The sequence below is a fragment of the Gobio gobio genome (assembly GCF_949357685.1).
Source record: "Gobio gobio genome assembly, chromosome: 16".
Taxonomy (NCBI): domain Eukaryota; kingdom Metazoa; phylum Chordata; class Actinopteri; order Cypriniformes; family Gobionidae; genus Gobio; species Gobio gobio.
The window spans coordinates 2,583,505-2,595,708 of NC_137109.1; the positions used below are offsets into that span (position 1 = coordinate 2,583,505).

Here is a 12,204-nt window from a genome sequence, read left to right on the forward strand (position 1 = left end):
GCAATCGAGTCAAATTTAATATTGCAAATTTCCGGTTCATAAGATCAAACTTGTCACTTCAGGCAGCTAAAATGTTCATGTACAGAATGGTTCTGTCTCACATCACTTACTGTCTTACAACCTGGTCACAGGCAAATAAAACAACACTAAAATCTTTACATTTACATTTACATTTAGTCATTTAGCAGACGCTTTTATCCAAAGCGACTTACAAATGAGAGCAAAAGAAGCAACTAGAACAGTCAAGGGCAACAGTATGCAAGTGCTGTAGCAAGTCTCAGTTAATCTAGCTCAGAACACACAGGACAGTTTTTTTTTTATTTTTTTTAAATAAATTAGACAGACAGAAAATGAATAGAATAATAATTTTTCTAGTTTTTTGAAAATGGTTACAGACTCGGCCGCACGAATTGAGATAGGCAGGTCATTCCACCAGGTGGGAACAGCCCAGGAAAAGCTCCGTGAGAGCGATTTCATGCCTCTCTGGTATATTTCATGACTCTCTTTAGAGTCGCTTTATAAACAAACAATCAAAATTGTGAATAAAAAACCATTAAGATATCATCATTGTGCCATTTTACAAAAGCATAAGCTTTTAAGTTGGGAAAATGTCATTAAGTATTCAAGTATTCAGCAATGTCAATTAATGTAGACTGTCCCTGTCAAATAAATAAATAAATAAATTGGCACGCTGCAGATACTGCTCTGGGGACAGACCTTCAGGAGGAGGAGACAGCAAGACCGGCAGGCGGTAAAAGATGCATATTTTTTTAATATAACTTTGATTGTATTCGTCTGAGAGAAGAAAGTCATATACACTAGGATGGCTTGAGGAAGAGAAAATCATAGGGTAATTTTCATTTTGGGTGAACAATCCCTTTAAAGAAACTAACGTATATAACTAACGACTTTATGTTGTGTTTTATTATTGTGTGTGTGTGGCAGTCGTCCGTGAGGGGCTGACACTTTTACTTTCAGTTTATTTGTTTTGTTTATTAAAGTCTTGTTGAACGTTCGCCGGTTCCTGCCTCCTCCTTCCCTGAACAAAGAACTCCGTTACAGCGGCCAATAACCATCTCAGCCACGGGGCTGAGGTCGCCGCAGACCTCTAAAAGCAGGCAGGACAGGATTCCAGAGAGAATCAGACAAAAAGAGAATCAGACCCCCCTCAAGACCGGAGATATAATCCTACAGAAAACAGGGGGGCCGAATGATAAACTATAATACATTCCATAGGGCATGAAAAAGGCGAAGGCCATGACTTGAGCGAGGAGTTAAAAACCTTAATGATCAGTTAAAGACAACAAATATCACGCAGTGGCTATGCCAATAATTTCAGGAGGGGAGTTTGGATTTAATAAAGTCAAAATAGGGGGATCCATTATAGCAGAACAAAGACAATATACTGTATATCTGAGCATTAACAGACACAGAGCTAACTTAATATACAATACAACACAAAACAAATATATTCTGTGCATAAAATATAAGAGATCATGTAAAAATATCGCATTCAAATATCACATTGTAGACTTTATATCATATGATAGATTTATGTGCTATACTTGACAATCACATTTATGATTAGAAACATTTGAATCATTATGGACGAGTTCAATCAAAGATTATTATATTTGTAGGCCTGATACTGAAGAGCCTGAAGATTTCTGCTGACAGACTCATCTGAGCTCTTCCTCTGTTCCTCCTTTACATAAAACAAAACCATCATTTGGCTGAACACTAAACCAACATTAATCCTCAATATCACATGTTTCTGATACGCATGCTAACACACACGCTGCTTTATTTAATTGTAAAGTCTTAGTCTCTTCCAGCTGTATGAGACACATTTACACATTAATCACACATTTATCTCCTCATAGACACAGTAGTGAGGCTCTTCTGTGATCACCTGATGCTTTCTGATCCTCTCATGGCCATTTCACAGATTTAAACTATGATGTAATCGATCTATCAGGGACGTTTGGTGATTGATCTTCATCTCTGTAAGGAGGAACCAGAAGAGAAAACAATCAGTGTTCAGTGGAACAACGTGCAAATTAGTTACTATATGTTTGCCCTCTAGTTTACACATGTTTGTAGGGCTCTTAGTAAATCACTGACAGTAAAGTGAGTGTAAAGTAGTGTGACGTGTTGCTTGTCACAGTAAAAACACACTCGAGACAGAGACATTTCTCATGTGAGGCTGGACGGCTGTGAGCTGAAGCTGAACTGATTTTAGCAGCGTTTTCCTACAATCTGACCAAGTCTATTTTCAAACTGAAATGATTCTCTATTACTGACACAGTTAATAAAGCAGGTGTTGCTGTGTAAAGCTGTGACTGTGTGCTTTTGTTCTCTTTCCTCTGTGTTAAACATTTTAATCAACTTCACATTTTGTTCTCACACAAACCCTTTGTTGCAATAAAGCTGAATGATAATTTCCTCTCATGAATATTTGAAAGGTTTGTTCTCATATCAGAGGTAAATGAAGCTCTCTTTAATATCACAGTGATGTTTCCTCACCTCAGGACACAGTTTGAGTCTCGTAGCTCGTCTCTGAGCCGCTGCTTTGAGTCTCCGATATTATTGAGTCTCAGATCAAGCTCTTTTAAAAACTGCTGTGCTTTTGAGTTAGTCAAAGACTGAGTTAAAGAAGAAACATCTGTAATGCCACAGCCCTGTAGACTAGAAAGACACAAACAGAGGAAGAGAGATTATCTCACAAACAAATCATTAAGATGAAGAATTTTACACCGATATAATGTGAACTCAGGCTCTTCATGAGATATTGAGAATAAAGTGTTTAGTTTAAACTGCTAAAGTGATTTTAAGCATTTTCTTTCTTGTGTGTGAATGTGACTGACCTCAATCTCTCCAGTTTACAGTGTGAATCCTTCAGTACGTCACATAAGGGCTTCACTCCTGTGTTTTCTAGTTTATTCCAGCTCAGGTCCAGCTCTCTCAGGTGTGATGGGTTTGATTTCAGAGCTGAAGTCAGGATGAGACACTGTTTCTCTGTAATACTGCATCCACTCAGACTGAAGACAGAAAGAGAAAATGACTCAGATCTGTGATGACAGGGTTCTTGCAGGTTTCAGAAAGTCAAATTTAAGACCTTTTTAAGACATTTTAAGACCATAAAGATTGAAATTTAAGACCTATACGATGCATTACCAAAATTATTTAAATCAAAGAAATAATAAAAAAAGCAATAAAGCAATGACATTAGTAACCCTCCACAGCCAACAACGTGCCAAATGCCCAAAACCTTAGGCCCAAAATGAAAATAGGCTAAAACAAACTTGCCCTCAAATAGAATAGATTACAAAACAGCATATTAATAGCCTAATAGAGATTGAACAGGGGATGCTCTAGGGAGATAGGAGAAACTAGGGATGCACGATTTGGGGAAGATATCTAATTGCGATTATTCTGGTTAAAATGCAATTTTTTTTTTTTTTTTTTTTTTTTTACAAATTAAAAGTGTATGCATATAACATTTTATATATTAATGTTTATATATTAACGAGACTAATAATAATGATTATATTCAATAAATACAAATATTTAACAAAATTAGAAATATTACTATTACAATAACATTTTAATTATTAAAAAAATTAAAAAATAGAGTATTTAAGAATAAATATAACAATATAATAATAATACTAATTAAAGCTGCGAGCAGCAAAGACGGGCCCAAGCCGGTGGCATCAGCTTAACTGTGCACTGCAGGCAATAGGCATTTAAAATGGGAAAACATAAAAGGACTATGTCAAATTCATCTGAATTCACCACATTAACTGCAGCAGTTGGTGCTGCTATGACCACAACAGCCACATCTATGAGATCAAATAAATTTAAATAAATTAATTTCATGTCAGATGATGTCAAAGGTCAAATTGGAATGAGTTCACAATACCATTCAAATGCTGATGTTGTATTATTGTAACACTTCTCTTCATATGCATATCAGGGTGTCCGCGGGGTCTTGAAAAGTATTAAAAGTTGATAAATTCATTTTTGGAAAATTAAGGCCCTTAAAAGGTATTAAAGTCTTAATCACGATTTTATGAGGTATTACATTTTGTTCAAGCTTTGTCAAAAGAGTTTGACTCCAAAACGTATTCATGAATATATTTATTTTCATCCCCATAACTATATAAAAAAAAAAGTGAGATCAGCTCGGGGCGCGCGCACCGTCTACGGGTGACGTCACATATTTTGCGAAATGCGCGGTTAGGTGATGTGTCGCCCTCCACACGTTGCGAAACAGATTCCGAAATGGGGAAATGTAAATTTGCGGACTCCTGGTTGGAGAAGGATGAGTTTAAACAATGGCCGCAGGGTTTTTCTATGGTTTTTCCTGCATAGCGGCCGCATCCGTCAAATTTCGTGCCACCGCTGTCTGTCGACAAAACTCAAGACAGGCAGTCACTTGCTCAGATTAGGCATGTCGTGGTAATTAAATAATCATCAGAAATATATATTGTCACATGATCTTTCAGCAATCCTTATTAGTATTTTATGATTTGCTAGTACAAAGTCATCTAAAGCCATTCCATAGCTGAATGTCTTTCCTCCGCTGTAGCTGTCCATCATTCTCCGTTCAGAATTCAAACTGCGCGTCGCGTTTGGTTACAGTCAGTCAGCTGTTCGGTAAAGCTCACTCCAAGATGATATATTCCCGTTATAATACTTGATATGCAGATAAAATAATTTATCTTCCTGGAGTTTATCTAGCGGTTTCTGAACGATGTTGTGCTCCCTACCCGGGTGACAACACAAGGCATCACACGCACAATAACCGGAATTTAAAACTGTGAAGAAACCCACCGATATACATAGTAGACTAGGATTTGTGCGCTCAGCGCTCATCGTCTCTTTATGCCGTGAACTTTTTAATGTGCACTCGCGGTGCACTGCGCCCTCTGACTCCATGTTGCTTTAAGCGCATCATTCTGCACCCGGGATGCGCATAAGCGCATTGTGCCACGCTTTCATATATTTTCATAGTTTTGTGCACTTAAAGATGATTAAAAAAAATCTTGTTCTCACGTATCTATCATATATTTGTTGCCCCTTTACAGAGCTGCACATTACGTTTACAATAAACTATAAATCTTGAAATGTTATATTATTTGTGTAGGCCCATATAATTATTTACATTAATATATAAATTAAATATAAATAGTTTTTTTTATAAATGTATTTAATAAGAACACAAAGTAATTTGTACCTTTTCATTAACATTTTTAGATTTTATAAAATTAGTCCAGAGATGTTTTTTCAAGAATTACTTTTTGTAATTGCAAATTTTTTTAACTATCCACTCACCTAATTTAATATTTTTGTTATAGCTTATGATTATATATTTTTATTTTATTGCTCAACAGTAGTTCTCATCGCCGATGAGGTCTTTAAATATTTTGAGAAGGTCTTAAAAAAGTCTTAAAAAGGTATTAAAATTTACTTCAGGATTCCTGCATATACCCTGCATATGCATCATACGTGATCTTGGCAAACACAGCACATGACATTTTTATTTAAAATTAGAAAGTTTTAAATTAGTTAAATTAGATTAGTTAAATTAGAAAGTTGTCCGGCTCGAAGAGAACAATATATGTACGGGGACACATGAAATGTCTACAAATGTATGTCCTCAGAAATCACAGAAGGGACACTGACAGACACACACACACACACACACACACACACACACACACACACACACACACACACACACACACACACAGCATACCGCAGCATAGCCATACAGTTTAAGTTCACCCACACTTTATATTAATAAAAAGGTTTACAGTGCAAATACTGTTGTTGCATATACTGTGCATAAAATTTGAAAACATTTGCAAAAAACACCACTGTATCATAAATTTTTTTTTTTAAACCTTTAAGTTACTACCGTATATATCCCGACACTAGCACATTAAGATAAGCTATGAAAAAAATAATGTTCCTCTGCCTCTTTCTGGTTAAATAATGTTTATAATAATTGTTAATATAGCATGCTATATTAACTATTCCAGGTTATTTATGCATAGCATAAATAATAGTTAGTATAGCATGCTATGCCACTTTCATCAAAACCTATTACAAAGCTATAGCAATCTCATGTCATTCCGTCTGTTCGAAAAAAAAGTTGCACTAACTGTTCGTTACAAGCAGCATTTGCCGTCAGGCAGGTAACGATAGCTAACATAAACATATTTTTGCTAGCCTACCTGCTGCAAACTTACACTTTTTTTGTACAAGACAAGTAGAGCTATTTTATCCAGTGTAATTTATCACATACCACTATCTTGTTTTTTCTTATCCTCCTCTTCCTTTCTCTTTTTTCTTTTCTGGCTTCCTGAAGCATAAAATTCCGCTTCAAATCCGAAGATTTTGTATTTTGCCGACAGCAGAGATTGCGTGGTTGGCTGGCTGCTGTCAGCGACTTCTGAGAGGGGCCCCTTAAGGGGGATCCCGATAACAGTGTCATTGCACTTTACTGCATTGACTATCAATGGGGCGCTCACACAGTTTGTCGTTTCATTTTATTCTTAACCTGTCGCTGTCTTGGGGCCCCAGGCCAGCTCGAGGCCCCAAGCAATTGCTTGGTTTGCCTGCCTTGTCGCGACGGGCCTGCACACACACACACACACACACACACACACACACACACACACACACACACACACACACACACACACACACACACACACACACAGGCAGAGAGGCATGCTTAAGCTGCCAACCCCCACCCCCCTTCAAACACACACACACACACACACACACACACACACACACACACACACACACACACACACACACACACACACACACACACACACACACACACACACACACACACACACACACACAGGCTTTAGTTGCTAACCCCCAACCCCCCTTCAAAAGGAAGGCAGAGGACATTGCATAGACTTAATGGTTTTTATACTGTACAAACTGTACATTCTATCCCCCTACATTACCCCTACTCCTAAACCTACCATCACAGAAAACATTCTGCATTTTTACATTTTGAATAAAACATTGTTTAGAATGTTTTTAAAGCTAGACAGTGAATTAAAGCACTTTTGAAAGTGACACACTTCCTGCTGCCAGTTGGTGGCCTGGCCACACACACACACACACACACACACACACACCACACACACCACACACACCACACACACACACACACACAGACAAACCCCTTAGAGAGAAAGAGAGATGGAATTTTTTTTTATCCTGCTTCAAAACTAATACAATGCTGCCATCTTGTGTTCATTGAGGGGAGAGCAGCACAGACAGACACAGAATTGATTATTTAAAAAAATATTTAAAATAAATAAATATATTGATCTGAAAAATAGTATAGTCCTTTTAAATTAATCCAAGTTCAATTACCGAACATACGATCTTAATTTAATTTAAATCAAAATATTATTTTACAAGATATGAGACAATTTCTGTTCCCCTTTTTTTGTCCTTATTTAATCCCTCGCCATGGCAACACCGTTTGAGATATCCAATATCCGTTCGCATTTTAGCATCTTCCGTATCTTTGTTTCATGTTGACCGAGTTTGGTGGAGATTGAATAAATTGCCTACGAGGAGAACGTAAAAACTCAGACCCTGAATTATAAAAATATTCACCTTCAAACCAAAATATCTGACTTCCTGTTGGTCGGAGCTAATGACTGTAAATTAGAAAGTTGTCCGGCTCGAAGAGATCAATATATGTACCGAGTTTGGTGACTGAAGATAAAACTAACCCCCCCACTTTTGTCAAAAGGTGGCGCTAGAGAGCCCCTCATCCCCGCCCATTTCTGAGGCTTTGCCAATGTGTACTGACTGACATCTCTGATGTGTGTGTTGAGTTTCAAGCAGTTTCAAGCAATTTCAAGCATGCTAAGAGCCTCAGAACAGCCAAAAGATTATTAAACTTTGACATGTTGCCATGGCAACAGTATTTGAAATTTCAGGAATCCATTTCATAAGTCTCTATCTGTCATGTTTTCACATTATACTGATGAAGTTTGAAATAAATGGGGTGAAAATAAGATGGTGATTCAAAGCATTTTTGAAAGTGACACACTTCCTGCTGCCAGTTGGTGGCGCTATAACTTTGACTCACAAAAGTCATATCCATGTGATCGGCTTCTTACAACGAACACACAGCTGAAGTTTCATCCAAATCAGTCAATGTTTGCACAAGTTATAACACACTTCCTGTTTCCCTTTTCTCGCCATAAATTCGTTGCTTCGCCACGGCCAGAGCCATAGAGAGAGAGAGTTGCGACAACGGAAGTTCAAAACGCTTGATAGTCACGTGATTCATGTAGACCTCGAATAGTTCCAGGAAGTGCTTTGACGGGCAATTCAAATTGATAGTCACAGTGACAGAACTGCGCTTTTGGGTAATTAATAGTCAATAAATGCATTGATTTTCAATAATTTTATTACACATCGACATGTGTATGTAGCATGAGTATGTAGTTACAGCGATGTTGTTTTTAAAATATATATTTTTTTAATGATGAATAATCTACACAAGCAGGCTTTAATGTACAAGTTATTTTGATTAAAATGTGCTGATAATTTAAAATCTTACTGATTAAACGTCTTACCTTTTAAAAGTGCATCACAAATGGTCTGTTCTGCTGTAACTCTATGGCGCGGCTGCTACTTCCGGGAACTATTGAGAGTCTCCGCGAGCCGCCATTGCTGTAAAAAAAACCGTTCCATTGGAGTCTATGGAGTTGTCGCAACTCTCTCTCTCTATGGCTCTGGCCACGGCCAAACCATTTGAGATATCAAAAATCCGCTCGCAATTTAGCATCCTGAATATGTTCACTTGATGCTGACCGAGTTTGGCAATGATCGAAACAATGGCCTCGGAGGAGTATATTAAATTCCAGAGCATGCGTTTTCCGAACAACCCATAATAGCTCACTTCCTGTTGGGCTGACGCATAACTTAGAGCACGAAAGTTGTTTGGCCCAATGAGGTCTATATGTGTACCGAGTTTCATACATGTACGTGCAAGTGTGTTTGATATATGGACCAAGTTTTCAGATCCCACTTTAGGGGGCGCTGTCGAGCCCCCCTGCCACGCCCGGGTACCAGCTTCAGCCCGGCTCTGATGGCCGCGCATTCCGACGCCCGTGCGAAGTTTCAAGAGTTTTCGAGCATGTTAAGTGCCCCAAAAGTACCCAAGAAGTCGAAAAAAACAAAAAAAAATTAAAGCTGCGAGCAGCGATGACGGGCCCAAGCCGGTGGCACCGCCACGCCGGTGGCATCAGCTTAACTGTGCACGGCAGGCAATATGCATTTAAACAGGAGAATATTTTAGAATCGCTCGAATATGCCACATTTACCGCAGCAACTGGTGCCACTATCACCACAAGCCACACCCATGATGTAATTTAAATCTAGATTCATTTTAATGTCATAGGATAAAATAAATAAAAGTTATATTTTCCTGCTCAAAATTTTGTAAGTCCAGAAGGCCAGTATTTAATTCAAGGTGTTTGTAGTTCTTTTTTACTTATTCACACTAAAGTGATAGTTTTTTGTAATAGTCTATGATACGAAAGGGGTAAATTATCATTCCGAGAGAGAAAGGCACACACACAAACTCACAGGGTGAGAGAGACACCCCCCCCCACACACACACACACACACACCACACGTGCGCGCACACTCAAACACACACACACACACCCACCCAGGGTGAGCCTGAGAGTGAGGGGGGAGGGGAAGGACTGAGAGAGATGCACTCTGCACATTGAACAAGGTTCACAAGATTTTAACAACAAAAAGAAATAAAATCTAAATGGTGGGAGAAAGTTTTTTTTATTTCACTCTCTGAAAAAAATATGTTGAATATATTTGAAATCAATATGTGTGGTCCAATATAAAAAATAAATAGAAAGTCACACACACACACACACACACACACACACACACACACACACACACACACACACACACACACACACACACACACACACACACACACACACACACACACACACAATGATAGAGGGAGAGGGAGGGGGGAGGGGAAGGACTGAGAGAAAGGCACACACACATACTCACAGGGTGAGAGAGAGACCATCCCCCCCCCCCTCCACACACACACACACACACACACACACACACACACACAGAGAGTGATAGAGAGGGGGAAGGGGAAAGACAGGCAGAGGGCATTCCATAGACTTAATGGTTTTTATACTGTACAAACTGTAAATTCTATCCCCCTACACTACCCCTAAGCCTACATATCGCACACACACACACACACACACACACACACACACACACACACACACACACACACACACACACACACACACACACACACACACACACACAACCCCTAAACCTACCATCACAGAAAACATTCTGCATTTTTACATTTTTATTAAAACATTGTTTAGTATGCTTTTAAAGCTATTTTGATTTACGGGGACACATGAAATGTCTTCATAAACCATGATTATGTTGTAATAAACACCCCTCCAACACACCCATTTCTGAGGCTTTGCCCATTTCCACTGACTGACATCTCTGATGTGTGTGTTGAGTTTCAAGCAATTTCAAGCATGCTAAGAGCCTCAAAAACAGCCAAAAGATGATTAAACTTTGACACACTGCCATGGCAACAGTATGTAAAATATCAGGAATCCATTCGTATGTCTACATCTGCCATGTTTTGTCATTTATACTGATGAAGTTTGAAGTAAATCGGGTGAAAACAAGACAGTGATTTAGCATTTTTGAAAGTGACACACTTCCTGCTGCCAGTTGGTGGACACACAAACACAGACACACACACACACACACACGTTTGTTTTTGTGAAATGTGAGGACATTCCATAGGCGTAATGGTTTTTATACCGTACAAACCGTATTTTCTATCCCCTTACACTGCCCCTGCCCCTAAACCTACCCATCACACACACACACACACACACACACACACACACACACACACACACACTGCCCCTGCCCCTAAACCTAGCCCTCACAGGAGACTGTGCAGTTCACTTTCTGTGAAAAAAAAACTTGTTCTGTATGATTTATAAGCATTTTGAAAAGTGAGGACATGGGGAACGTCCTCATATTTCACCCTCTTTTTGTAATACCTATGTCATACCCATGTCATTATACACATTTGTGTCCTGATATTTAACAAAAACATGCCCACACACACACACACGGAGAGAGAGAGTTTCAAAAATAACAACACTGCTACCTTTTAGTGAGGGGAGGGCAGACAGAGAATAAATATTCAGAAGAAATATATTAAATAAAATAAATATATTGATCTGAAAAATAGTATGATTATTTTAAAGCTATTTGATTACATTTGAATAAAACATTGTTTTAGTATGTTTTTAAACACACACACATACACGTTGTAATACCAGTTTAATACCCATGTCATTATACAAATTTGTGTCCTCATAAATCACAAACAAGAGAGAGAGAGAGAGAGAGAGAGAGAGAGAGAGAAACAAGTTTTTTTTTTATCCTGCTTCAAAACTAATACAATGCTGCCATCTTGTGTTCATTGAGGGGAGAGCAGCAGACACAGAGAATTTCTGTTCCCCTTTTTTGTCCTTATTTAATTCCTTGCCATGGAAACACCGTTTGAGATATCCAATATCCGTTCACATTTTAGCATCTTCAGTATCTTTGTTTCATGTTGACCGAGTTTGGTGGAGATTGAATAAATCGCCTACGAGGAGAACGTAAAAACTCAGACCCCGATTTAATCAAAAATTCACCTTCAAACCAAAATATCTGACTTCCTGTTGGTCGGAGCTAATGACTGTAAATTAGAAAGTTGTCCGGCCCGATGAGGTCAATATATATACTGAGTTTGGTGATTGTAGATGAAACGAAGCCCTTCACTTTTGTCAAAAGGTGGCGCTAGAGAGCCCCTCATCCCCACCCGTTTCTGAGGCTTTGCCATTGTGTACTGACTGATATCTCTGATGTGTGTGTTGAGTTTCAAGCAGTTTCAAGCAATTTCAAGCATGCTAAGAGCCTCAGAACAGCCAAAAGATTATTAAACTTTGACACGTTGCCATGGCAACAGTATTTGAAATTTCAGGAATCCATTTCATAAGTCTCTATCTGTCATGTTTTCACATTATACTGATGAAGTTTGAAATAAAT

At 38.4% G+C, this 12,204-nt stretch overlaps 1 protein-coding gene across 4 annotated transcripts in view; it reads right to left on the reverse strand.

The window, feature by feature from the left end:
* LOC307139815 (uncharacterized protein) overlaps positions 1–12,204 on the reverse strand; it is a 72,445-nt gene continuing 60,241 nt past the window's right edge. For 2 of the 4 annotated variants that reach the window (XM_079838925.1, XM_079838924.1), the window contains 4 exons: positions 2,868–3,041; positions 2,527–2,688; positions 1,913–2,004; positions 1–1,705 (listed from right to left, as the gene is read on the reverse strand). In XM_079838925.1, the coding sequence (XP_079695051.1) occupies positions 1,956–2,004; positions 2,527–2,688; positions 2,868–3,041 (385 nt within the window). In that variant the 3' untranslated portion in view covers positions 1–1,705; positions 1,913–1,955. Of the gene's footprint in view, positions 2,005–2,526; positions 2,689–2,867; positions 3,042–12,204 lie in introns of all 4 variants that reach the window. The other 2 variants (XM_079838923.1, XM_079838922.1) reach the window with 1 other exon arrangement.